This window comes from Muscardinus avellanarius (assembly GCF_963383645.1).
Source record: "Muscardinus avellanarius genome assembly, chromosome: 19".
Classification (NCBI taxonomy): Eukaryota; Metazoa; Chordata; class Mammalia; order Rodentia; family Gliridae; genus Muscardinus; species Muscardinus avellanarius.
In genome coordinates, this window is record NC_137805.1 from 29,716,509 (window position 1) to 29,743,946 (window position 27,438).

Genomic DNA, 27,438 nt, shown 5'->3' on the forward strand with positions numbered 1-27,438 from the left:
TCTCGCTGCGAGTGGGCCTGCACACGGGGCTCATTAGTGAGCTGTGGAAGCCCGTTTCTTGTTGGGTCTCAGCGACTCCTCTGTTGGTGGTGATGCTGTAGGACTGACCTCGCGGTGCTGCGGGATGCGGGATGCGGGATGCGCACGCGGCATCCGGTGCGGGAGATCTTCCTTCTCTCTGTGCCTGCGCTTCCGCGTGGCCAGCTCGGCCATGGCTGCTGACCTCCTGTGCGGCCGTTCTGCCCCTTCCTCCATAGAAGCACTAGTGACTTTTCCCCAGGGCTAAAAGAGTCAGAACCTGCCTCTGTGGGGACCACATCTGTTTTTGTTTTCCCCTGGTATTTTTTAAGAAAGAAGAAATGTGTGTAGGTTAAAGGGCCTGTGGGAGAGGTTTGAGATAAACACAATGCGAAACTCTTCCATATGGGAGCGCGCAGCTTCCTGAAGACCGGGCCCGCTCCTAAGCTTCACCCTAGCGGACCCAGGGGGACCCCCGCTCGACGTGCAAACACACCTCTTATTTGACAATTACAAGGTGGTCTCAGCACCCACACTTATTCCTTCTCCTAGCACAATGTAGCAGAAAGGCAAGAGAAACATTAGGAGAGAAGTAAACGCGTGTGGCCATATTAAATTCGTGGCCGGCCACGGCGGCGCACGCCTGTGACCCCTGCCCTTCGGAGGCTGAGGCTGGAGGATCACAGGTTCGCAGCCAGCCTCAGGCATTTGGTGAGGCCCTCAGGAACTTAGCAAGACTCTGTTTCCAAATAAAGAAGAAATAAAGCCGGGCGTGGTGGTGCACGCTCGTCATCCCAGCATTCGGAGGCTGAGACAGGAGGATCCCGGTTCGCGGCCAGCCTCAGCTACTCAGTGAGGTCCTTTGTAACTCAGTGAGACCCTGTTTCAAAATGAAGAATAAAAAATAGGGCTGGGGGTGGAGCTCAGAGGAAGAATGCCCCTGGGTTCAGCCTCCAGTACCAAAGAAGAAGAAGGGAAAAAAAAAAAACCCTATTGCCAATGATGTTGGTCTAAGTCGTCATATTTGCCTCAATTCCCCAAATCAGAAGTTTCGTTTTTTTCTTTTTTGGTGAAAATCTGGCTGCGCCTGGGGGTCCTTTTTTCTTCCTTCCTTCCTTTCTTCCTTTCTTTCCTTATTTCTTTCTTTACTTCTTCTCTTTCTTTCTTTCCTACCTTTCCTTTCCTTTCTTTTCCTTTCCTTTCCTTTCCTTTCTTTCTTTTTTTGTATCTTGTTTGGGAGTTATTTCACCCGGAATGCAAACTGCCCGCGTCGTGTGTTGTCCCTCGTTTGACATACCAGTGGGGTCTTCCGTAGACTTGAAACCAGGTGGCTTTCACAAGGCCCAGCAGGACTTTGAGGCCCGAGCCCCGCGCTTCCCCCGGCCCGCCGTCCCTAAAACTTGCTCGGCGCGGCCCTGGGTTCGTTACAGCAGTTGTTACTGCCTCGCTCTGATATAATGATTTGGAGCCGGGGCAGAGAGGCAGCCGCGTGTCAGCGGCTCCCCGGCGTGTGCCCAGCATCAACGCACAGAGGGGCGCGAGGAGGCTCTCGGCAGAGCCGCCCCAGGAGAGAGCGCTCCTCGGTAAACCTGTGGTCCTTTAGCATTTTAAAGCGAAATTCTTGCTAATTAAAAGCACTTGACAAATAGTGACTCATTTAAGCCGGAGCTCTGACTCCTGACTCTGACCATTGTTCCCATGCAGTGGCCTTTGACCTGGAAATGAAACTCGTGCGCTCTCGACACCAGAGGTTAACAGAGCAGGAAGCCCGAGCGCGGCGTGGCCCCGCCGTGACCAGAATAATTTAGTAATTGGCTAATTACCCGAGGACTCTAATGCCACTACTAAAAATAGTATTAAAAAATTAAAGTCATTTTCTTATTTCTTGCCACTCATCTGTTCTCTATTTGGGGTGACCATGTGTCGTGGGTAGGAGAGGCGGTTCGTTCTAAACCATCACAAGACCTCTCTTCTGTTGGGGAAATATGGTTTTAATGGAATAGAGTCCAGGGACTCCACAAACATTTCTAGCGTCCAGGATTCAAATTGTTGCAGGCGACTCTGTCCACTACTGTGATGTAAAATCTGAAACTGACACCTCCCACGTAATCTTAGTACGTGGGAGGCTGGGATGGGAGGATTGCAGGTTCAAGGCCAGCCTCAGCAACTTAGCGAGGCCCTCTTTCAAAACAAAAAACTAAAATAGGGCTGGGAGTGTATAGAATGCCCCCCTGGGTTCAATTTCCAGTAACCACACACACACACACACAAACACACAAGTAAATCTGGAACTGTCTTTGACCAATTTCACATTTATTTCTTCTGGGAAATGAGAAAAATTGTGTCAGTTGAGAACTCCCATCCCTAGGTCAGGAATATTAACAATTCGCTCAGCAAGCATCTAGGAATGTAATGATAGTGCATCTTGGTTCCATCCATCTAATAGGAGAGAATTGAGTTCAAACACCAGCGTTAGCCCGGCGTGGTGGCGCATACCTGTAATCCCAGCACTTGGGAGGCAGAAACAGGAAGGTCAAAGGTTCGAGGCCAATCTCAGCAGCTTCACGAGCCCCTCGGCAATTTAGCAAAACCCTGTTTTGACGCAAAAAATAAGACAGGGCTGAGGGTATAGCTCGGAGGTAGAATGTGTCTGAGTTCAAGCCTCAGGACCCTAGCAACAACAACAGTAACAAGAACACAGTGGATCTAAGCCGAGGATGGTCCCCCGCCCCTGGGACATTCAGTGACACCTGAGGATGCTGTTGTCATGGTGACGGGGATGCTGCTGCTAGTCAGTGTCTGGAGGTCAAGGGACTGGGCATTCTGCCTCTGACCGACATCCCAGCCTTTTTATTTTTTTATTTTTGTGGTACTGCAGGTGGAACCCAGGGGCTTTTCTATCTCCTGGCTATACTCCCAGACCTATTTTATATTATTTGGAAACAGGTTATCAAATCACTAAGTTGCTGAGAGCCTCACTCAGTAGCTGAGGCTGGCTTTGAACCTGCGCGATCCTCCTGTCTCCACCTCTCAAGCGCGGGGATTACAAGCGTGCGCCACAACGCTCGGCTTCCATTTTTTTGTTTTGAAACAGGGCCTCACTAAGTTGCTGAGGCTGGCCTCGACCCTGCGATCCTCCTGTCTCAGCCTTTCAAGTATAGGGATCACAGGTGTGCGCCGCCACATCTGGCAACTGTTTCCTCTTTATTTTGCTTTTGGGGGACCAAACATTTTGCGCGGAGATGACCTATCATGTGTTAAAGCGTCGCTGTGAATAACCTGGCGTGTGCGTTGGGACGGCCACACTGTCCAGACCTCGCTCACAGTCCTCATCCCTCTCTCCTCCCCACAGCAATCCCAGGAGCCGCCAGCCCAGAAGGGCCCCACGGTCACCACCAAGGTCCGGCGGACCATGAGCAGCCGCGTGCACGAGGCGGTGAAGGCCATCGCGCTCTGCCACAACGTCACCCCCGTGTACGAGTCCAACGGCGTGACCGACCAGGCCGAGGCCGAGAAGCTGTACGAGGACTCCTGCCGCGTGTACCAGGCGTCCAGCCCTGACGAGGTGAGCCAGCCTCAGGTCACGGAGGACCACCAGGCCTCTTTTCAAGCTGCAGAGGAGCACAGACGCAGGTCTGTGAGCGTTCTGGGTGTTCCCCTCCCAATTCCCCTTTCTCCTTCCCCAAAAAACTTTGATTCTGAAAATGGAAACAATTTTTATTGAGTGTGAAAAAAAAAAAAAAACCAAAAAGCCAGGCGTGGTGGCGCGCGCTTGGCATCCCAGCGCTCGGGAGGCTGAGACAGGAGGATCGGGGTTCGCGGGCAGCCTCAGCTACTTAGCGAGGCCCTCCGCAACTCAGGGAGACCCTGTTTCCAAATAAAGAATAAAAGTTAGGTCTGGGGGTGTAGCTCAGAGGTAGAATGCCCCTGGGCTCCATCCCCAACACCTCAAAAGAAAAAAGAAAAATCAAGCCGGGTGCCGTGGTGCACACCTGTAGTCTTGGGACCTGGGGCTCAGGGACAGCCTCAGGCCTCAGCAACTTGGTGAGACTCTGTTTCAAAACAAAACAAAAAACTTAGGGCTGGAAGTGCAGTACCCAAACAAACAAAAACCCAAACAAACACAATGTATTTTAAAAAATACAAAAAGGAAAGGAGGCACTGGCAGCCCCGGGACAGCTAACTCTTGGACGTTTGGCATGGTCTGGCCGCCTCTGGAGGCCCGTTGGCTCCGTCTCATTTAATCCTCCCAGAGAGTCAAGGGCCACTCTGACGAGTCTCTCTTTTAGAAAAGCCAAAGTCGAGACATGGGCAGAGAGGTCAAATATTTATCTTGAAGTCACTTTAATTTTTTTTATTATTTTGGTGGTACTGGGGGTGGAACCCAGGGCGTCTTTTCTGGGCAGTGGCACCTGTCACCTGGAGAGGCCTCCACCCCACCTTGTCTGTGGGGCAGCTCCAGCCTCGAGGCCCAGTGCAGCCGTGACCTCTGAACCTGGCTTCCCAGGTGTGAGCGCGGCTTGGCCCCGGCTCCTGAGCGGAGGATGTGCACGGGTGAGGGTCAGGCTGCGGCCGCCACGCTCGGCCCTCGGTTCCTCTCTTCTTTATGGGCTCCTCAGGTCTGGTCAGCTGGATCTTATTTTTCCCTTTGGGATTGGGAGCAGGGTACCATAGAATTGTAGTTAAGAAGTTAATTTTTTAGAGGCAGGGATCCAACCCAAGGCCGCCTGCCATGTGCTCAATAACCATGGAATCCATCCATCCATCCATCCATCCATCCATCCATCCATCCATCCATCCTTCCCTTCCTTCCTTCCTTCTTTCCTTCTTTCCTTCTTTCCTTCCTTCCTTTTGTACCAGGATTGAATCCCAGGGCCATTCTACCTCCGAGCTTCAGCCCTATTTTATTTCTTTTCTTTTCTTTTCTTTTTTTTTTTTTGTGGTACTGGGGATGGAACCCAGGGACTTTCTACCTCCGGGCTACACTCCCAGAACTATTTTATATTTTATTTAGAAACAGGGTCTCTTAAGCCAGCTGAGGCTGGCCTTGAGCCCGCATGATCCTCCTGTCTCAGCCTCCCAAGCGCTGGGATTACAAGCATGCGCCACCACGTCTGACTATTTCATTTCTTTTTGAAGTGGGGTGTCACCTGGTTGCCAAGGCCGTCCCAGACCCTGTGGTCCTCCTGTCTCAGCCTCCAAGCACTGGGGTGGCAGGCACGCACCAGCACACCCGGCTTAGCGGTGGAGTCTTAGATGGACCGCGTGCTCAGTAGCTGCAGCCGGGGGACCAGGCAGGAGTGGAGGGTACTGGATGGAGCGCGAGTCCGAGAAGGTTCCCGACACTGACGCCGACCCGCGCCTCCTGCCGGGGCTCCCGGCACACACACCGCCGCGGGTCGGCGTCGCGGGCGTCTCCGGTGCCTGTCCACGCTCTGCCCGCACTGAACTCTGGTCCGCTTGTTTTGGGGCCGTGCAGAGATTTCCCAGGGGGCGGCTCCGGCGCGGAATGCTCTGCACTCCGGCTGCTTTTCTTCGCAGTGAAGAATTCCTTTATCTCTCGGTTCGTAATTGCCCTCGGATTCAGATCTGTCTTGTTTTGCTAAGATTCGGAGTCACAATTGGTAAAAACAACAAGAAAGAGGTATTTCCTGTGCCTCTGGGGTCTTCACAGAGGCCAGTGCCACCTCAGCGGCACGTGCGTCAGTATTTGCGATTCTTTTCATACCCTTCATTCGTTCATCCTGGGGATGCAGCCCAGGGTCGCTCTACCTCCGAGCTACCCCCTAGTCTATTTTTTTTTTTTTCTTTTGCAGTACTGGGGATGGAGCCCGGGGGCATTCTAACCCTGAGCTACACCCCCTATTTTTTCTTTTTTCTTTTGAAACAGGGTCTCACTGAGTGGCAAAGGGCCTAAGTAGAGATTGTCTGCGAACACTGATTCTGCTATCTCAGCCTCCCAAATGCCCACCGTGCCTGGCTAACCCCAGCCCATTTAAAAATATTCATTTATTTATTTAGTGATACTGGGGATGGGACCCAGGGGCATTCTATTTCTGAGTGACACCCCCAGCCCTATTTTTTTTTTCTTTTTGGTGGTACTGGGGGTGGAACCCAGGGGCTTTTCTACCTCCGGGCTATACTCCCAGACCTATTTTATATTTTATTTGGAAACAGGGTCTCACTAAGTAGCTGAGGCTGGCTTTGAACCTGCGCGATCCTCCTGTCTCAGCCTCCCACGCGCGGGGATTACCAGCGTGTGCCACCACGCCCGGCTTTAATTTTTACTTTGAGCCTCACTAGGTTGCTGGGAGCCTCTCGATGATGCCGAGGCCGTCCTCGAAAGTGCGATCCTCCTGTCTCAGCCTCCCCGGGCCTCGGGTGACAGGCGCGGGCGGCTCATTATTTTGCATCGCAGTCTTTGCGCATCAGTAGAGAATGTGCGAAAATACAGATAAGAGCTCCAGGGCGCTCTGTGATCCTGCTGAGGGTGCAGCAGCCGCGCATGTCTCCCTTATCAGCCTTCCCAGCTCAAGAGGATTCATTCCGCAGAATCCCAGCGTGTTTGTGTGGCTAGATTACGTGACACACAGGAGACCCGGCCTCGTTCCTGCGGGATCGTTGGGAAAGCTGTGCCGTCCGGAGACCCTCGTAGGCTCCTGCCCGGCGTAGCTGGGTCGCGGTCGTTGCTTTGAAATTCGGTACCAGTCAGGCCTAGCCAGTCGCGGCTGGGTCTGTTTACCGCACGCGGAGGAACCAGCGTTCTTTTAGGAGGCGCCGCACGCGTCCTTGCTGCCCTTCGGCGGGGGCTGCAATTCCTGTCACAGCAAGCGGGTTTCCTAAATTTGTACTCCGTACACATTCCTCTTGGGAAGACTTAAAGTGTCTTTATTCAGCTGTTGGTTACAGCCCGGGGGCGCTGGGCCTGTGGGCATGAGCCTAGGGACAGCGGGCTCCTCCTCGTCCTAGGATGCGTGTGTTGGGGGGTCTCAGGGTGCCTGGTGGTGATGTGACATCATAGAACCCTCACCTGCTGTGGGGGCACCAGGGGCACTGCCAGTTACAGGCAGCTACCCTGTGCCGCCTGCGTTTTTATTCCCTGTGAAATTTTTGGTATCAAAAATAAAAATAGTGTTTTTTGAGCCGGGCGTGGTGGCGCACGCTTGTGATCCCCGCGCCTGGGAGGCGGAGACAGGAGGATCGTGCCGGCTCGAAGCCAGCCGCGCTGCCTTCAGAGACCCTGTTTCCAAATAAAATATAAAATAGGTCTGGGAGTGTGTAGGAGGGTTCTATCCCCAGTACCACCAAAACAAAAAACCAAAAATAGTGTTTTTGTTTTGTTGTTGTTGTTTATTTGATATTAAAGATTGAACCCAGGGGCATTTTACCCCTGGGCTGTCCCCCTAGCCCTTTTATTTCTTAATTTTTGAAACAAGGTCTGGTTAGGTTTCAGAGAGCCTCTCTAGGTCCCCTGCAATCCTCCTGTCTCAGCCTCCCGAGTGCTGTGATTACACGTGTGCACCACGATGCCCGGCTTAAAAGCAGCATTTTAAGCCTTTTGAGATCACAAATACTGATGTCCTCACTACAGAAAAAGTAGAAATTATAGATTCTGAGAGAAGTTGATAAAAAAAAAACCTATATTTCTCACTCGTATTCTGGGGTGGATCTTCCCAGGTGTTTCCTAAAAATTTTTTTTATATATAAAATTATATATATAGGTAAATATTTAATATACATAAAGTAGATACATGTAAAAAGCCCACTGTATAAAGAACCATCATGCTATTGTTAACAGCTGGACGGACGGAGAATTGGATTAAGTACCGCCCTTTAGAAAGCCATATGCTTTTCATCATTTTCGCATGCGTGTGTGGAGACATGTACGTGTGTGTGTATGTGCATGTGCCTGTGTGACATGTGTGTGCACACACGCATGGACACGCACGAGGTATGTATATGGACAAAAGCTTCCTTCGTGTTTGGCTGGGCCTTGAGCGCAGTGGGTTTCAGGGCAGTGAATTCCCGTCCCGGGTCAGGTGTCCGGCATCCAGAGCGGCTCCTTTCCATGTGCTTGTGGCAGAACGAGAAGCCGGTGCCCTCCGCCACTCACCCAGTCTCCGTGCCAGGACCTCCTCTCCCAGGTCTCGTCCCCGACGCTCTGTGCCTATTAGTAGAGATAATAATCTGCACATGTTGGAAGTCCCCTCAGCCTTTAATTATTAAGATACCTTCAGCCAGGCGTGGTGGTGCACACTTGTCATCCCAGCACTTGGGAGGCTGAGGCGGGAGGATCGCAGGTTCGCGGCCAGCCTCAGCTACTTAGCGAGGCCCTCTGCAACTCAGTGAGACCCTGTTTCAAAATAAAGGATAAAAAATAGGGCTGGAGGTGTAGCTCAGAGGTAGAAAGCCCCTGGGTTCTAGCCCCAGTACTGCAAAATAAATAAATAAGTAAGTAAATAAATAAATAGAGCTGGTGGTGTAGCTCAGAAGCAAAATGCCCCAGGGTTCAATTCCCAGTAAAACACACACACACACACACACACACACACACACACACACACTCACTCTCTCTCTCTCTCCCCCCCCCCCCCCCGTTTTGGGACCTGGCTTTCTAGTAGCGTATTTAACACCCAGGGCTGTTGTACGTGACCTCCCTCCGCGGAGTCCGAGTCGAGCTGCGGCCTGTGCTGTGGGTCCCTGGCCTGTGGGCCCCGCTGTCCCCCGGCAGCATAAACCAGAGCCAGCATTCGAGACTGCCCTTTCCCCGGCTTTCATAAACATGAAGGCCCTCGCGCTGGCTCCCGGCGCCCCACGGGTGGCTGTCCTCCTTTAACTCCGTGATCCTGAGCCCGGCAGGGTGATGTGTTGAGATGGCAGTGCTGGCACAGGGCGACCCGCCTTCCTTCAGCCGTGAGCCGGGTCCTGTCCGCGTGAACGAAAGCGTGTGTGGCCGTCCTTCCCCGCGGCGCCTCCTGTCCCCGAGCTCAGCTCCGGGGCCGGGCACAGTGACACTACTGGAACATGTCGCGGCTGAGCTCGAAGCGTTGAAACAGAAAGACTTAGGGTGTCGGTGGGCTCTCCTCTCATGGGGTCGGCCTCTCACACCCAAGGGGTAAGGTCAGAGAGCAGGGGTCAGGGGCTTCAGGGGGAATCCTCCATCAGTGTTATTGATAACTACCGGGGTAGGATCTTGGGAATGGGGCCCCTCTTTGAGGCAGGACAAACGAGTGTTAGGGACCTCATAGAAAACCGTCAGCCGTGCGTGCTGGTGCACACCTATGATCCCAGTACTTGGGAGGCTGAGACGGGGGAGGATTGGAGGTTCAAGGCTAGCCTCAGCAACTTAGTGAGACCCTGTTTCAAAAAGAAAAAGAAAAAAAGTACCAGAGGTGTAGCTTGGAGGCAGAATGCCCCTGAGTTCAACCTCTAGTTACCCCCCCAATGAGGAGGAAAGAAAGAGAGAAACTGTCAAGCGAGTCCTCCTCAGGCCCCTTGTGAGGCATCGGCCGCAAAGTCCCGCCCTGTGCACTTGAGCGATCAGTCATTTCATCTATTTCTTAAATGAACAATCCTTGGTAAAGAGGAAATGTTAATGGCAGTGCCCCCATTTTTATGTAAGTATTACTTATCAGAGTTAAGTGCCAGGAGGCTCAATTCCAAGCACAGGAAGCTTGGATCCAGGGGACCCCCCCCCCCCAAGGTCACAGACCACGCTTTCTTTCTTCTATGGTGTGTTTAAAACATTTCTTTAAAAGCAATGTTTTGAAATCACTTATTTTTTACGTGCTATTCAGCTCCTCTTGAGAAAAGGCCAGATCTGGACATCGTGGCCGATTTCCGCCCGGCCCAGTTTGCTTCGGCTGCTGGGTGCCTGCTGCCTCTGTTTACCCCGGGCCCCGCACGCCTGCCCACTCCCTGTCCCCAGCCACCACCATCTGGCGCACAGTCAAATGCCTGTTCTCGTTCAGGAAAGAAAACCCTGGGCCTGTGGGTAGATTTGTCATCTTGAAAGGCCGGGTCCGGCCCAGACGGCTCCTCCGTGCACACACACCGCTGTTTACCTTCGTGAAGGTCACGGAGGGCCCTGGAGTCCGACGTCAGGGCCCTGCCTCCGCGCACACGCTCCCGGTCAGCACGCATGCTGCCTCTGACGAGCGCACGGCTGCCTGGCGCGGCCTGGCGCGCGTCCCAGGCACACGGACAAGGAGAAATTATTAAAGCTTGTCCCAGGTGACTGATTGCAGACCCGCAGCTGCTGAAAGGCCCTTTCGTGGATGGCTTCTGGCCTGGGTTCTGCAGATGAGCCCGCTAGAAGAGAAAGCTGTGGTCTCTGCCCTTGGGATGTCCCGCTTAGACCTGGGGCGCCCGGGCGGAGACCATCATTGGAACTAGTTCCCATCTGGTGTGTGCAGGCCATTCATGAGCTGAGGCCCCCCCAGACCCTGACACAGGCCAAGGATAGCGAGGCTCCAGCCGCGTGCCCTTCCCGTCACGGGCTGTGAGTGAGCCCTTTACCCCAAGAACGAGGGGCCTTGTCTGTGGCATCCGGTTGGGAAGGGAATTCATCTTTCTCAGCCCTCATCCCGAGCACCTTAGTTCCGCTGTGCACCCCTCAGTTCCTTCAGTAGGGCTCTGGGGGGGCACATGGGTTCCCTTAGAAAGGAGCTTTGCTTTTGTGGGGCTGGGGATGGAGCCCGGGGGCATTCTATCTCCAAGATCCACCCCCAGCCCTGTTTTTTTACTCTTTATTTTGAAACAGGGTCTCACTAAGTTGCAGAGGGCCTCACTAAGCAGCTGAGGCTGTCTGTGAACCGTGATCCTCCTGTCTCAGCCTCCTAAATGCTGGGATTACAAGCGTGCGCCACCACGCCAGGCTGCTTTTCCTTTTTTTCCTGGAAACCCCAGGCGGATACATCGGCAGCCGCACTTTATTTTCTTCCCAAGCTTTCAAGCCATGCCAACTAGTTACTTCCATGTAAAAATTACGAGCTCCTTGGATGGGACCAGGTTTCTGGATTTTCTTGAGAGACTGGAAGCTCTGGCCACCCCGGGCCACTTTCCCGCACGCAGCCTCCTCCGTTAACACCCTGGTAGTACCCGTCCCCCCAGGCGTGCGCTCCTCTGGGCCGCAGCCCCCACCTGGCCCTCTTTACTCCATTGCACCACCCGCCCCGCCCGGCTCTCGGAGTTTGCAGCCCGCCTGCCTGTGTCTGATGTCAGGCGCCAGGCCTGGCCGATGTGTGGTGGGTTAAACTTGGCCACAGGCAGCCTGCGGCCTGGCCTGGCTCAGTGCTGCCGCTGTCAGCTTCTCTGAGCCTGGGTACGCATCTGGGTCCAGTCTTTTCTACCTAGGCGCTACCGACACTTGGGGTGTCTTTGCTCTCATGCCCAGGGGCTGTTGGGCTCAGTGCAGATTTTTTCAGGGCCCGTCTGTGCATCCCCTCCCCGCCAGGCCTCTGGCGTGGGGCCGCTTGGGGGGCCCTAAAAGGCCACAAGAGCTGGGCCACGGCAGAGGGGCGGTTGTGAAGGTAGGAACCCTCTCCTGCCCCAGGGGCAGGCACCAGGGAGCGCCAGTGCGTGTTTCGCGGGTCCCTGCGCCCCCTCGGCCTTCCTGTCTGACCTCCGACCTTGGGTTCCTCGTAGGTGGCCCTGGTGCAGTGGACGGAAAGCGTGGGCTTAACGCTGGTGGGCCGAGACCAGTCTTCCATGCAGCTGAGGACCCCTGGCGACCAGATCCTCAACTTCACCATCTTGCAGATCTTCCCGTTCACCTACGAGAGCAAGCGCATGGGGATCATCGTGAGGGTGAGTCGGCTCGCTGCAGGGCCGCTCGGCCTGTGCACCCCTACGCGGCCGCTGTGTCCAGACGAGGGCTAGGATTCCCCAAGCAGAAGGGAAACGCGCCATCTAGTGGGTAAAGTTTGCCAGTGAATTTACGGTGAGCACGGTTAAAGAGAATCTAATGATTCTGGGCTTTTCTCGATAGGACGTTTCTTTTTTTCTTTCTCTCTTTCTCTCTCTCTCTCTCTCCCTTTTTTTTTTGCGGGTCTGGGGATGGAACCTCGAAACATTTGACCTCCGAGCTACACCCTCAGTCCTATTTTTTTATTCTTTATTTTGAAACAGGGTCTAATTAAGTTGCGGAGGGCCTTGTTGAGTAGCTGAGGCTGTCTGCAAACCGGCGTTTCTCATTGTTTGTGTGTGTGTGTGTGTGTGTGTGTGTGTGTGTTACTAGGGATTGAACCCAGGCGCATTCTACCACCAAGCGACACCCCCAGGCCTATTTTATCTTCATTGAAACAGAGTCTCGCTAGGTTGGTGAGAGTTTCACTGCCTGCTGAGGCTGTCCTCGAGTCTGCGATCCTCCTGTCTCAGCCTCCCAAGTATTAGGATTACAAGCGTGTGCCACCATGTCCAGCCCTATTTCATTTTTTAATTTGGAAACAGGGTCTCACGAAGTTGTGGCAGGCCTCACTAAGTTGCCAAGGCTGGCTTTGAACCTGCGAACCTCCTGTCTCAGCCTCCCAAGTACTAGGATTACAGATGTGCACCACCACACCTGGTTTTTCTCATTCTCTTTTGCTCAAATCTCTGTTTTTAGTTTCGGTGAAACTCACATAACATTAAAGGGAGTTCAGTGGCACCAACGCCGTCACAGTGGTGTACAACCATCAGCTCTCCCAACTTGCAGAACATTTTCATTGTCCCCAAAAGAAAACTCTGCATCCATTAAGCAGTCGCCCTCCCACCCCAGCTCCTGCAGCCACCAGGCTGCTGCTGCTCTCTCTCTGCATTTACCTAATCTGGACTGTTCCTCTAAATGGAACCAGAAAACATATGATATTTTTGTTTCTGCTTCTTTCCTTTAGTGGGTTTTCAAGATTCATTGCATCGTAGTACAAATCAGTATTTTATTCCTTTTTGGGGCTGAGTACTATTCCGTCGTACTCAGTATATATACAGGTTGAATACCCCTTATCTAAAATGCTTGAGAAGTATTTCAAAATTTGGAGGGGAGGGAGCCGGGCGTGGTGGGCACGCTTGTCATCCCAGCATTCAGGAGGCCGAGACGGGGGGTCGTGGTTTACAGACAGCCTCAGCTACTTAGCGAGGCCCTTTACAACTCAATGAGACCCAGTTTAAAAAAAATAAAGAATAAAAAATAGGGCTGGGGGTGTAGCTCAGAGGTAGAATGCCCCTGGGTTCCATCCCCAGTACGGCAAAATAAAATAAAAAATTGGGGTGGGGAATTTTTTTCTTTTTGGATTTTTTTTTTTTTTTTTTTTGCGGGTCTGGGGATGGAACCCAGGGGGCATTTGACCTCCGAGCTATACCCCCTGCCCTATTTTTTATTCTTTAATTTGAAACCGGGTCTCCCTGAGTTGCAGAGGGCCTCACTAAGCAGCTGAGGCTGGCTGCGAACCGCGATCCTCCAGGTCTCAGCCTCCCGAATGCTGGGATTACAAGTGTGCGCCACCACGCCCGGCTATATTTCCTTATATATAATGATATCTTGGCTCTCTTTGGCCACAGATGTGAATGGATCCTTTTTTCAGGGCTCCCATGATGCTGTCGGGCCTTCCTGGGTCATCTAGGAACACCCCGTATTTTCGGGTCCTCATTCCTACTCACGGTGGCAAAGTTGTTTGCCCTGGGACATAACACGTTCACGGGTCCTGGGGATCGGGGTGTGGGGGTCTTTGGGGACTAGTCCTCTGCCGGCCGCACCCGCCGTGAGATCCGGTCCACACACGATTTGTGTCCCGTGAGCTCTCCCCACAGGCTGGCGCTGCCTTTACGCCGTGCTTCTGGCGTCCTTTCACTTTGGTCACTTGTAGCATGTCACAGGTGGACTTTTCCACTTGTGCAAAAGACTTTGGAGTTGGGCGCGTTCCCGGTTTGGGGCGAGGGACGCAAAGCCTGGTCACGTTCTGCTTTCCCCCGCGTCCGCTGATGGACGCTTGAGGTGTTTCTGCACATCGGCCGCTGTGACTAGGGCTGCGGTGAACGTTCACGGATGGGGACTAGAGCGCCTGTTCCCGGTTCTTTGGGGCTTATACTTAGGACTGGAGTTGTGGAGTCGTGGGATGTTGGGCTCCAGGGTTCACGCGCTCTGCCTGTAGGACCTGGGGTTGGGTCGCTGTGAGGTAGGTTTCAAAGCTCACAGGGTACCTGTAATAGTGTTGGGGTAGTTTATACATGGCTGTGAAACAAATTGTGTGTGTGTGTGTGTGTGTGTGTGTGTGTGTGTGTGTAAGAGAGAGAGCGAGGAATAGATACTGCCCGGCATGGTGGCACACACTTGCAGTCCCAGTACTTGGGAGGCAGAGATGGGAGGATCACAAGTTCACAGCCAGCCTCAGGTACTTAGCGAGGCCCTCCACAGCTTAGTGAGATCTTGTTTCAAAATAAAAGAATAAAAAATATGGCCGGGAGTGTAGCTCAGAGGTAGAATGCCCTTGGGTTAAAACCTCAGTACTGGGGGGTAAAAAAAAAAAAAAAAAGAGAGAGGAAGAAAAGAAATAGTGATATACCACCAGCCCTACTTTATTTCTATTTTATGTTGAAACAGGGTCTCGCACCCCTCCTGGGTATCTTTCCAAAGGGATTAAAATAAGAATATTAGAGTTGCACACGCACGTCCATGTTTATAACAGCACCCCTCGACGGCCAAATCACGGAGCCAACCTAGGTGTCCATCAACAGATAGATGGATTACAAAATTGGGAGAGATACACACATGGGATTCTACTCAGCAACCCAGGAGAACAAAATAATGTCATCTGCAGGAACATGAAGGGCCCCGAAGAACATTATACTAAATGACATTAGCCAGTCCCAGACCGGGAAGGGCCACGTGGTTTCTCTAATCCGCAGAAGCCCCGGAGTGATCGGATCCCGGGGAGGCAGCAGATAATAGAGCGGAGACAGCGGAGCCAGGGAGCGGGCAGGGGAAGAGGAGGAGAGAGGGAGGGTCGGTGCGGGACTCACTTCCATCGACGGTCTGTATATATGTGAGGATACCACTGTCTATCTCAGTACCCTGTATGGGGAGGGGGGATAAGGAGGAGCCAGCGCCAGCCGGGCGTGGTGGGCACTCTTGTCATCCCAGCACTGGGGAGGCCGAGACCGGAGGATTGCGGTTCACGGACAGCCTCAGCCCCTTAGCGAGGCTCTTTGCAACTCAGTGAGACCCTATTTCAAAATTAAAAAGGCTAAAAAAATAGGGCTGGGGTGTAGCTCGGAAGCAGAGCGTCCCTGGGTTCCATCCCCGGGGGAAAGCCCACCAAGAGCTGTGTGCCTGCAGGTCGTTATCGACGTGACTTACGTTATGATGGGAAACTTTACTGCACCAGAAAAAGTGCTCACTTGTAGAAGAACTCCTAAGTTGTGAAGGCTGCCCCCAGGCCAGAGATCTTCCTGCCTCAGCCTCCTGAGCACTGGGATTATAGGCGCCTGGCGGATTCGCCAGTCTAGCAACAATGCGTGTCTTATCTGATGGTGTTTCCCTGTGGCCGGCCTCTGGGCGCGGCTGGGCGGGCCTCTGGGCGCGGCTGGGCGGCCTCTGGGCGCGGCTGGGCGGCCTCTGGGAGCGGCTGGGCGGCCTCTGGGCACGGCTGGGCGGCCCTCCAGCTCCAGTCTCACCGCAGGATCCTCGGGATCCTCGCTGGGATCCTTGCCGAGCTTCTGGACGTCAGAGCTGCCGGCAGGGTCCAGCTCCTCACGGCTGGACCAGAGCCCGCCCTCTGCTTCTGCCTTGCCGGCCTCTCCCTGGGTCAGTACCCATGGTGCTGGCTTCATCAGGGGGAGATGGTGAGGACGCCAGCGACCTAGAGGCCGCCCTCTCTGTCACCCAGCCTAAGTGACTTCCCAACGTCTACTTACCTACCTACCTTCCTTCCTTTCATAGAACCCAGGGACATTTTACCTCTGAGCTACACCCTCAGCCCTATTTTATTTATTTATTTATTATTATTTTTTATTTTTTTTATAATACTGGGAATGGAACCCAGGGGCATTGTACCTCTGAGCTGCAAGCCAGCCCTATTTTTTGTCTATTTATTTATTTATTTATTTATTGGTCGTACTGGGGTGGAACCCAGAGGCTTTCTACCTCCGGGCTATACTCTCAGACCTATTTTATACTTTATTTGGAAACAGGGTCTCACTAAGTTGCTTGAGAGCCTCACTAAGTAGCTGAGGCTGGCTTCGGACCTGCGCGATCCTCCTGTCTCAGCCTCCCAAGCGTGGGGATTGCAAGCGTGTGCTACCATGTCCAGCTTAGTCTTTTTATTTTTGAAACAGGGTATTTATTTACTTTTGAAGTAGAGTCTCACTAGGTTGATAAGAGTCTTATTACTTGCTGAGGCTGTCCTCAAACCTGCAATCCTCCTGTCTCAGCCTCCCAAGTACTGGGATGACAGGCAGGCACCACCACACCTGGCTATTTTTGCCTTATTCTGTTATCAGAAGCCAGTTACAAGCCGGGTGTGGAGGCGCAGGCTTGTAATCCCCGCATTTGGGAGGCTGAGATAAGAGGATCGCAGTTAGCAGACAGCCTCAGCTACTTAGTGAGGCCCTCTGCAACTCAGTGAGACCCTGTTTCAAAATAAAGAATAAACAAATAGGGCTGAAGGTGTAGCTTGGAGGTAGACGCCCCTGGGCTCCATCCTCAGAAGCCAGTCACCAGCTCCCGCCCCTCTCCAAATGAGCAGCCGACACAAAGGCGCGCTGGACTCTATTTAGAGGCTGCGGCCTCCCTATGGGGACCGTGGAGGCAGCTCTAGGAGCTCCTGTTCTGACGGCCCAGCTCTGACTTGTCCCATTCAAGGGGATCTTTGCGCCCCCCCCCCCAGCGGGTCCCCTCCCCAGCTGAGGGAGCGCTCCCTTCCCGCCACACCTCCGTGTCCTGAGCTCAAGCCCAGTCGGGCTGTCCTGGGAATGGAGCCCTCATCCGCAGAGCGCCTTTTCCCCTTCAGCCCTTACTTTCCCAAGGCCCCGCCCGTGGGCTCTGCCGAGGTCAGGGGAGGGCTGAGTCATGGACGGCCCCCACGCCACCTTCCGAGGGTAACCGAGCTGATGCCCCGCCCTCCGCGGTGAGGACGCCCTGCCCACGAGGCGGCTCCGGACAGCAGGTGGCCGGGGCCTCCTCCACAGCTGGACGCCTGCAGCTGGAAGCCGGGCTGCTTGGGGTGGGAGCGCTGCTGCTGCTGCCCAACGCTCAGTGGCTGTGGGAACCCGATCCCTCAGCGATGCTGGAGCCGCCCGCTCGCTCCTCGGACCCGAGTGCTTGTCTCCTGAAGGGAGCTGTGCCGCCTGTTTGGCGCTTTCTGTATACAAGATGTCCCGCTGCCATTCCCGGCCTCTCACGCGGAAGGGAGGCTCGCGCACTGCGTTGTTGGGGCGGATGAGCCCTTTGAGCAGGTGCCAGGCGCAGAGGCCACCGGGAAAACATGAGGCTACGTCTCGGTGACTCTTCCTCCTAATCTGCCCCGATATGGGAACAAATTGAACTTGAGATGAACCGCGTGGGGGAGATGTGGGAGGCGCAGAGACAGCTGAGGGAGTATTTACCCTGGACAGGGCGCCGCCACAGAGCCCGCTGCAGTAAGGAAGCCGGGCGGGGGCCTCGCTTCCTGCAGCCATGTTGCCAAATGCCCCTGGGAGAGGGGGAAAGGAAAAAACCTGGAGGCTCTGACCCACAGCTGCCTTCGGCCTGAGTCACAGGCTGGCGCGGTGGCCGTGCATCAGGGATAGACGGCGCGGTCAGACGCTTAAAACGCAGGTGGCGACGGGCGCTGTGGTGCACGCCTGTCATCCCAGGATTTGGGAAGCTGAGACAGGAGCATCGCTGGTTCGGGGACAGCCTCAGCAACATAGGGAGGCCCCCAGCTACCTAGCAAGACATTGTTTCAATGCCGGGCGTGGTGGCACACGCTCGTAATCCCCGCGCTTGGGAGGCGGAGACAGGAGGATCGCGCAGGTTCGAAGCCGGCAAAGCCGGCTTAAGAGACCCTGTTTCCAAATAAAATATAAAATAGGTCTGGGAGCGTAGCCTGGAGGTAGAAGGGTTCCATACCCACCACCACAAAAAAAAAAAAAAAAAAAAAAAAAAAAGATACTGTTTCAGGATAAAAAAAAAGTGCTGGGGGTGTAGCTCAGAGATAGACTACCCCTGGGTTCAATCCCTAGTATGCTAAAAGTGTATACAATACAATATAATATAGTAGAACAAAACATAATACAATATAGCACAAGTTTCTCCTCTTGGCCTGGGGTTCTTTTATGAGTCACTGTTTTGTTCTGAAAGAGTGTCCATGATTTAAAGACATTTGGAAGTTATTTTATTTTATTTTTTTGCGGTACTAGGGATGGAACCCAGGGGCATTCTCCCTCCGAGTTACCCCCAGCCCTAATTTTTTATTCTTTATTTTGAAACAGGGTCTCACTGAGTTGCAAAGGGCCTCACTAAGTAGTAGCCGAGGCTGTCCTCGAACCATGATCCTCCTGTCTCAGCCTCCCGAATGCTGGGATGACAAGTGTGCGCCACCACACCCGGCTTTGAAAGTTATTTTAAAAGAGGAAACTGTACCCTTGACTTGCCTTGGAGATCGATTTATTCAATGAGGACTTTGTAGACATTTGTTTGGGGCTTCCTGAGGTAGTAAAATTTAGGTAAAATTTGCTGGCCCTGCCTGGGCCCGTCTCTGTGGTCTCCGGCCTCCTGTGTCTGGAGTCCTAGGGGACACTGGGAGGGGAACCTGTGGTCCAGCACGGTCCTCCTGGCCTTGGCGCTATGCTGGTGGGGCTGTCTGAGCTCTCGGGGAGTCTAGCAGCCTCTAACAACCAAGGGCCTCTCCAGACCGTGGCTGACATCCCAGCCCCCTTGAGGATACGCTGAGCCTTGTCCTCCATGTATCTTCTGACCAAAGCCTTAAGTCACCAGCCAGTCGCCAGAGTGCACACCTGTAATCCTAGTGTTTGGGAGGCTGCTTCAGGAGGAGCGTAGGTTCAAGGCCAGCCTCGGCAACTTAGTGAAGCTCTCAGCAACTTGCTTAGCGAGACCCTGTTTCAAGACACAAAGGGTTGGGCGCGTAGCCCAGAGGTAAAATGCCCTGGTCTCAATCCCCTCCACCCCCCACAGACTTGCTGTCCTCCCTGGGGAGCACCTAGCACTGAAGGGTACTGTAAGGCCTGCGCCACACGCGCTGTGGAAATTACCTCCTTCCGGCTAAACAGTCGACGCGCGTGGGAATTCTTAGCATTCTGGCTAGTTTACAGATGAGGAAACCGGGGTGTAGACAAGAGGAGAAACTTGCCTGGGTGCACACCTCTGGGAATGGGTACCAGGCCGAGCACCCAGAGCCTGTGCGGTGCGTCACCACCAACACTGCACGCCTGGGCCTTTTGCTGTGTGTGTGTGTGTGTGTGTGTGTGTGTGTGTGTGTGTGTGTGTGTTTCTACCTCCAGCTTTTTAAAACTTTTTATTGTTTTGAAGGAAGGTCTCACTCGGTTGCTGAGTCTCACTACGTCGCTGAGGCTGTTCTCGAACCCACGATCCTCCTGTCTTGGCCCCCTAACTATGGATGACAGGCTCACGCCCCCACACCCGACTCTCATTTGCTCTCTAGGTCTTTCCTTCAGCAGAGGGGTCTGGAGTGGGCCTCAGACCACAGTTCCCCACCCAGGGGACATTTGCTAATAATAAGTGGCATTTTTATGTCCCGGGGGGGGGGTGCTACTGGGATCAGGTGGGGTCTACCGGGCACGCTGTCCCACGTGCTACAAGGCACAGAACGGCCCCACCAGGGACAGTTGACCCGCCCCAGATGTCACCAGGGCCAAGGCTGCAGAGCCGGGTCCAGGTCCCTTGTCCCCTGCCGTTTCTGTGGACCAGCTTGGTGGTACCGGCCGCAGCAGCGCCGTGTATAAATTTCAAACGCGAGGAGCGTGGGAGCCCATTCCTGTTGGAACAGCAGTGACTTTAAAACCAAAGTCTAAACTTTTTGACCTTGCTTTTTTTTTTTAATCATCTAGTAACTTTCTGTGGCCTTTGCCCCAAAGGGAGGCCCAGTCTTCCTTCCGGCCCTTCATCCCTTCCGGTTTCTCTCTCTCTAGGACGAATCCACAGGAGAAATCACGTTTTACATGAAGGGCGCGGACGTCGTCATGGCGGGCATCGTCCAGTACAACGACTGGCTGGAAGAGGAGGTGAGCCTGCGCGGGGCTCGCGCGGGCCTCGCGGGGTGCGGACGTGTCTGTGGTTGTGCTCTGGCCGCGTGCACACCATCCCAGGCTCAGCACACTTCCGTTTCACGAGGTTTCAGTGGGTTGGGACCCGGGACCCAGGCGTGGCTTAGCCGGCTCGGCTTTCCTCCTCCCACAGCTGGGACCCGCCTGGGCCGTGTCTCAGCTGGAGGCTCGACAGGGGCGAGGCCGGCCGCTGCCTCTCAGGCCGTGGGGCCAAGGGCCTCCGTCCTCAGCACGCAGCACTTGGGGGGTCGTGCCCAGCCTGGCAGCCAGCTTCCCCGGAGAGAACAGGAGAGGGTGCTAGACAGAGGCCACGGCCCCCGCTAGCCCCATCCCAGGACGACGCCCTCTTGCCTTTGCTACGTTCTGTTTGATAGGCGCGAGTCGCAGGGTCCAGCTTGTACAGTGGGGTCACTTGGGGGCCGTGAGACACGGACAATTGGCCAGCGCAGGAGGGAGGGAAAACTGTATATGTGTGTGCACGTGTGTGTGCGTGTGTGTGTGTGTGTGCGTGTGTAATCCTGTGATGCTGATAAAATTCTGAGAACACACGTAAAGAAGACCTGCGTGTGGTCCAGCAGACAGCGCCTCTGCCAGCCCCGCGCGGAAGCCTGGCTGTGGCACAGCGGCGCTGGTGTCGGTGCCGTCGCCGTGCCTTCGGAAGGGCCCGTGCACCAGCGCGCCCAGTCTCGGGGCAGCGGGGGTCGGGTGGGGCCTGGCCCAGCCCCGCTCACCTGCTTTGCTTTGCAGTGTGGCAACATGGCCCGGGAGGGGCTGCGGGTGCTGGTGGTGGCGAAGAAGTCCCTCGCAGAGGAGCAGTATCAGGACTTTGAGGTAACTCGAGGCCCAGCCCTCGCTCCAGGGTCCCGGCATCGAAGCCCTCACCAGCGGCGGTCGCAGGGCGCCGTCCTGTCCTCCGGCTTAACGCCCTTCATCGCAGGCTCGCCTGGGTTTTTTAACATCCACTCCGTCCGTCTCCCCTCCGGTTCTTTCTAAGCTCAGGGACGTGCTCAGCCTGGTTCGCCTGCGGGTCCATGGTGCCCAGGAATGTCCTTGGCACGTGGCGGGCCTGCCGGGACTTTGCGATAAGTCGCCCTGTGGTAGCCTGGCTGCTTCTCCTTTCCTTTCCTTCCTTTCTTTCTTCTTCTCCTCTAGCTCCTCCTCCCCTCCTCCCTCTCCCCTCCTCCTCTTGTCTCCCTCCTTCTTCTCTTCCTCCCTCTTCTCTTCCTCCCCCTTCCCCTCTTCCTCCTCCTCTTTTTTATAATCACACTCAGAGGTACAGTGCCCCCTGGATTCCGGCTCCATTAACACACACACACACACACACACACACACACACACACACACACACACGAATGAAAAATAGGGCTAGGGTGTAGCTCAGAGGTTGAATGCCCCTGGGTTCAATCTCCATGACTGCAAAAGAAAAAAGACAAAAAACCCCCCCCAAAAAAAACCCCCCCAAAAAACATGCTTGGAATGGGCCCGTGAGGGGACTTGGGGTTTTCTCCAGTTTTGCTAACGTGCTAAGGGAGGAATAAACAGGCCGGCTGGGTCGATGGTCTTTAGCCAACCTGAGAGTTTTGCTTGCAGAGTACACATTGTGTGTGTGCGCGGGGACCTAGTGTGTCTTTTGAGACCTTGGGCCGTGCTAATCCTCAAGACGACCCAGTGCAGTTGGTGCCAGTACTGCAGGTTCATTGATGCAAATGAGAAGCCCAGAGAGGTTTAGTGATGTGCGTGGAGAGCCAGGCCCAGACGCACTCGGGAGCAAGCGCGGCCTGCTTCGAGCTGCCGCCGGCCCCGGCCTTGTGCTGGGATCTGGGCGGCCGGCCCCCTCGCTCACCCCGGGCGCGTCCTCTCTCTATGGTGCCCAGGCCCGCTACATCCAGGCCAAGCTGAGCGTGCACGACCGCTCCCTCAAAGTGGCCACGGTGATCGAGAGCCTGGAGATGGAGATGGAGCTGCTGTGCCTGACGGGCGTGGAGGACCAGCTGCAGGCCGACGTGCGGCCCACGCTCGAGACCCTGCGGAATGCCGGCATCAAGGTGCGGCCCCTGGCTGCGGCCGGTGCGCCCTCTGCCGGGCGAGAGCTTCAGAGCCTTCTGGAAGCCTTCGGGTGGAGGGAGAAGAGGGATGGGCTGCTCTGAGTTTTGAAGATGCTCGCCGGCCTCCCTGACCGTGCTGGGCTCGCTGGAGGCGGGCTGCCCGAGTCTCCGGGTCGCTCGGTGCCCCGCGCTCACGGGCTGCGCCTCGTGTTCCCGCCGAGTGTCCACCTGCTGCCATCGCCAGGCAGCGACGGACCACCCAGCCCCTCATTCCACTTCAGAGTCTATGGGTTGGGGAAAGTGTCCCGTAGTTTATTCCAAAGGGGCCAGTAGAGGGCGCCCAAGGACCAGGCTGGCAGGGAGCCCTAGAGGACCAGGGGAGAAGACAGCTTTGCCACACTGGTTCCTCCTTGTGCAAACACCAAGAGTGTTCACACAGGCCGCTGCCGGTGCCCCGCAGAAAACTTTCCATAGTAGGAGCATACTCAGATAGCGGTTAAAAACAGCACAGCCGGGCTTGATGGTGCGTACCTGCCATCCTAGTACTTGGGAGGCTCACAGGTTCAAAGCCAGCCTCAGCAACTTAGCGAGGCTCCTTGTAACCTAGTGAGACCCTGTGTTAGAATTTTAAAAGCAGCTGGGTGTGGTGGTACACGCCTGTCATCACAGTACTTGGGAGGCAGAGACGGGAAGATTGTAGGTTCAAGGACAGCCTCAGCAGGTAGTGAGACTCTCATCAACCTGGTGAGACCCTGTTTCAAAATAAAAATAGGTCTAGGGGTGTAGCTCAGAAAAAAAAATATATATATAGCACACCTGGTCACGGTGGTTGCACACCTGTAATCGCAGCACTTAGGAAGCTGAGGCAGGAGGATTGCAGGTTATAGGCCAGCCTCAGCAGCTTAGCAAGGCCCTCTGTAACCTAGTAAGACTCTGTTTCCAAATAAAAAATAAAATAGGGGTGGGGGTATTGCTTGGAGGTGAAATACCCCTGGGTTCAGTCCCAGCACCAAAACCAAAAAACAACAAAGCTGGGCATGGTGGCACACGCCTGTAATCCTAGTACTTGGGAAGCTGAGACAGGAGGATCACCGATTCGAGGACAGCTTCAGCAGGTAGTGAGACTCTCATCAACCTGGTGAGACCCTGTTTCAAATTAAGAGCAAAATAGGCCTGGAAGTGTAGCTCAGAGGTAGAATACCCCTGAGTTCCATCCCTAGTACTGCAAAACAAAACAAAACAAAACGAGCGGGAGTATAGCTCACTGACAGAGTGCCCTTGGCGTCCATCCCTAGTACCATGCACACACAAATACACGACAAATAAATACATCAGAAGAGAGTACAGTAAATGCCCGAGCCCGCAGCAGTGGCGCCGATCGTCCTTATCAGGTGTGAGCTGTGGGGATCTGGGCACTGCGCCTGCTTATGAGTGGCGACACACGGGTTTTACACCAGCAGCACCTTGCACACGTGAGGAGAGTGCAAATCTGCGATGTCACCATCGCTATGACGTCACCGGGCAGCAGGAGTTTCCCAGCTCCTGTGATCCCACGGTACCATGCTCCTGTGCTGCGGCTCCGAGACGTGTGTCTGCCGCCGCCTCCACGCGGAAGCCGCGTCCTGGGCCCGCGTCCGGCACAGTGAGCGCCTTCCCTGGGGCCCTGTGGGAGCACGCGTTAAGTGAAGTCGGGGCCACATCCGGGCCACCAGGGGACTCACCTGCCAGGTCCGTCCTATACGTCGGCCTCGTTAGTTTCAAGGAAATTGCCTGCCGGGAGCTGAGAGAACCAGGGTTTGAGAGGCAGGACAGAGCAGGAGGCGCAGTCCACACGGGTGTCAAAAACCCAGGCAGGGTCTGGTCCCAGCTGGCACGTGGCCTCGCGCAGATTACCTGGCTCCTCTGGGCCTGCAGCAGGGAAGCGCGATGGTCTACACCAGCGATGGGAGGACCTGGCGCAGTTGCTGTCAGCCAGCGCCAGGCAGAGTTAACCCCAGGAGAGTGCCCGGAGCACGCGGCCCGCAGGAAGACTGCACGGTCATGAAGCAGTTTCCTGTAGCATGTAGAGTGACCCCCTCTTTCTACACTCTTTTTTTTTTTTTGTCCTGGAGATTGAGCCCAGGGGCAATCTACCTCTGAGCTATACCCCTGCCCTATTTTTTTCTTATTCTTTATTTTGAAACAGGGTCTCACTAAGTAGCTGAGGCTGGCTGTGAACCTGCGATCCTCCTGTCTCAGCCTCCCAAGTACTGAGATTACAAGCGTGTGCCACCACGCCCAGCTGCTTCTTTTATTTATTAATCATAAGGGAAATTTCCAGAAGCAGATTGTGAGGTCGAGAGATGGAGCCTCACAGTGTCTGCCGAAGCCTGTGGTCTTGGTTTTCTCTTGTGGTCCTGGGGATTGAACCCAGAGTCCTCCTACCTCTGAGCTACAGCCCCAGCCCTTTTTATTTTTATTTTTTTTATTTTGAAACAGGGTCTTCCTAAGTTGTTGAGGGTTCTGCAGAGTCTAAGGCTGGCCTCAAACCCACGCTCCTCCTGTCTCAGCCTCCCAAGTACCGGATGACAGGCGTGAGCTACTGCGCCCAGCTATTCCGTTAGCTTTTTTTTGCCTCCAGCAATGGTCGCCTGCGGAGCTGGGGTGCTGGGGTGCGGCTGTGGCGGGCGGGGGCAGGGAGGTGACGAACACAGCAGGCGCAGCTCGAGGTTCCTGGGAGCGTGGCTGGCGCGGGCCACAGCCCGACACCCAGGACGACTCATGTGGCTCAGGTCTGGATGCTGACGGGGGACAAGCTGGAGACAGCCACGTGCACCGCCAAGAACGCGCACCTGGTGACCAGAAACCAAGACGTCCACGTTTTCCGGCTGGTAAAGCGTTCTCTGTGTGCGGGCCGCTTGGGGCTGATGCTTGGGCGTGTCTCCTCACCTTGGAACCCCGAGCGGTCCCTGAGGAGGGGGGAAGCGTGCTGGCCGCCCAGCCGAGGAGCGGGAGCCCAGGCTGCTTTGCGTGGGCCTGCAGAGTGACCAAGCAGGACCCGCTGGCCACTGTCCACGCCGGCTGCAGGAAGCGGCCGCTCATCATTTTATCATCTCCAGAGAACGAGGCTTCTCCATCTCTGCCCCTCGCAGGTGACGAACCGCGGCGAGGCCCACCTGGAGCTGAACGCCTTCCGCAGGAAACACGACTGCGCCCTGGTCATCTCTGGGGACTCCCTGGAGGTGGGCACGGTGACCCGCGGCGGCCGGGGCCCCGAGCTGCGGCTGTGGGTGCCGAGGGCTGACCTGCGCTCCCCGCGCCCGCAGGTGTGCCTCAAGTACTATGAGTACGAGTTCATGGAGCTGGCCTGCCAGTGCCCCGCCGTGGTCTGCTGCCGCTGCGCCCCCACCCAGAAGGCCCAGATTGTGCGTCTGCTCCAGGAGCGCACCGGGAAGCTCACGTGCGCAGTGGGTAGGCTGACCTGTGTGGTAGGCCGGCCCCCGAGCAGTACGGAGACAGCCGCTCGGGGCCCCGCGCGCCGTCTCTGTTCTGTTGATGGTCCGGGTTTATTTTCCATAAGGATGGTGGGGTTCTGTGGCTGTATCGCTCCAATTTCCCAGGCCCCGTTATTCAGGTGGACCCCGACTCTCTTTTCCTTAGTATCTCCACTATTTCCCTTCGAGGGTGAGCAGGTGTGTCCAGGGCCCGCCTCCCCCTCCCGCTGGCCCAGGGCACGGAAGGCCACACGCCGCGGCCGGCGTCGGGTTCAGATCTCCGCTGGCTTTTGCCAGCTTGGTGCCCGCGGCTTCCTTCTCCAGCCTACGCCTCCGTGTGCTCAGCAATAGTCGGGGAACAATGGCGCGGCTTCCTCAGTGGGTGCTAACGCAGACGGGAAGGTTCCATTTAAAAAGTGCCCGCCACGGCGCACCCCGCGTGGCCAGGGAGCAGCGCCGGGCGCCGCGGCAGCGAGGACTCGCGCCCGGCCTCATGGAAGGGCGCACGGCGGCCTAAGCGCTGGTGCAGACCTGGTCCCTGGCCAGCCACTGCCTCCGGGGGATCCCGACACGAGTCGAGCTGGGCGGGCCCTGCCGGTCTCCACCGTCCGCTCTCCTCTGCCCTGTGCCCCGCAGGTGACGGGGGCAATGACATCAGCATGATCCAGGAATCCGACTGCGGCGTGGGGGTGGAAGGAAAGGTGAGCACATACTACTCTGATGATTCTGGGGTCAGAGAGGACTTAGGGAGCACTAGGGCCTGGGGGGGTCCCTCGCCGCAGAGCCTTAGCCAGCAGGCGCCAGCTCACTTTTGCTGCCAACACCCCCAAAAAAGAAAAAGGAAAGTGTTGGCCAGACGTTGTGTCTGTGGTCCCAGTACTTGGGAGGCTGAGATAGGAGGATCGCAGGTTTGAGGACAGCCTCAGCAACTTAGCAAGATCCTCCCTCAGCCATTTAGTGAGACCCTATTTCAATATAAAAAATAAGTAGGGCAGGAGGTACAGCTCAGAGGTAGAACGCCCTTGGGCTCAATCCCCAGCGGACCGCCTGGGCACCGTGGAAGGACACAGCGTGGTTCACCCCTTAGTAAAACCCTTGACAGCGGGGCGTGGTGGCGCATGCCCATCATCTCAGTACTTGGGAGGCTGAGACAGGAGGATCACAGGCTTAAGGACAGTCTCAGCAAGTCCTGAGACTTTTGTCAACCTAGGAAGATCCTGTTTCAAAATAAAAAAAGCCGGGCGTGGTGGCGCGCTCTTGTGATCCCAGCATTCGGGAGGCTGACACAGGATCGCGGTTCAGCTACTTAGGCCCTTTGCAACTCAGTGAGACCCCGTTTCAAAATAAATAAAAAATAGAGCTGGGGGTGTGGCTTGGAGGTAGAATGCCCCTGAGTTCCATCCCCAGTACTGCAAGAACCAAACTGAAATAAATAAAAATATAAAAGGGGCATAGGTCAGAGGTCGAATGCCCTTGATTCAATCCCCAGAACCTCCCCCCGTCTTTCAAAGTTCGTATGTTATCACACTCTCTGTCTTCCCTTCTCTTCGTCTGTGTGCTTGCCTCCTATAAGCTCTGCCCGCTCTCATTTGCGATCTGTACAGGATGACAGGCAGGACTGTCGGTCGCCAAGGTTTTAGAACCGT

At 55.1% G+C, this 27,438-nt stretch overlaps 1 protein-coding gene across 1 annotated transcript in view; it reads left to right on the top strand.

Moving 5' to 3' along the window:
* Positions 1 to 27,438, top strand: part of ATP9A (ATPase phospholipid transporting 9A (putative)) — a gene marked incomplete at both ends in the record, with an annotated part of 110,876 nt that overhangs the window by 69,862 nt on the left and 13,576 nt on the right. The window contains 9 exons of the mRNA XM_080716671.1: positions 3,371 to 3,583; positions 11,665 to 11,826; positions 20,140 to 20,232; positions 21,022 to 21,105; positions 22,149 to 22,319; positions 25,091 to 25,189; positions 25,451 to 25,540; positions 25,625 to 25,769; positions 26,429 to 26,493. Coding sequence (XP_080572797.1) covers positions 3,371 to 3,583; positions 11,665 to 11,826; positions 20,140 to 20,232; positions 21,022 to 21,105; positions 22,149 to 22,319; positions 25,091 to 25,189; positions 25,451 to 25,540; positions 25,625 to 25,769; positions 26,429 to 26,493 — 1,122 coding nt within the window. The remainder of the gene's footprint in view (positions 1 to 3,370; positions 3,584 to 11,664; positions 11,827 to 20,139; positions 20,233 to 21,021; positions 21,106 to 22,148; positions 22,320 to 25,090; positions 25,190 to 25,450; positions 25,541 to 25,624; positions 25,770 to 26,428; positions 26,494 to 27,438) is intronic.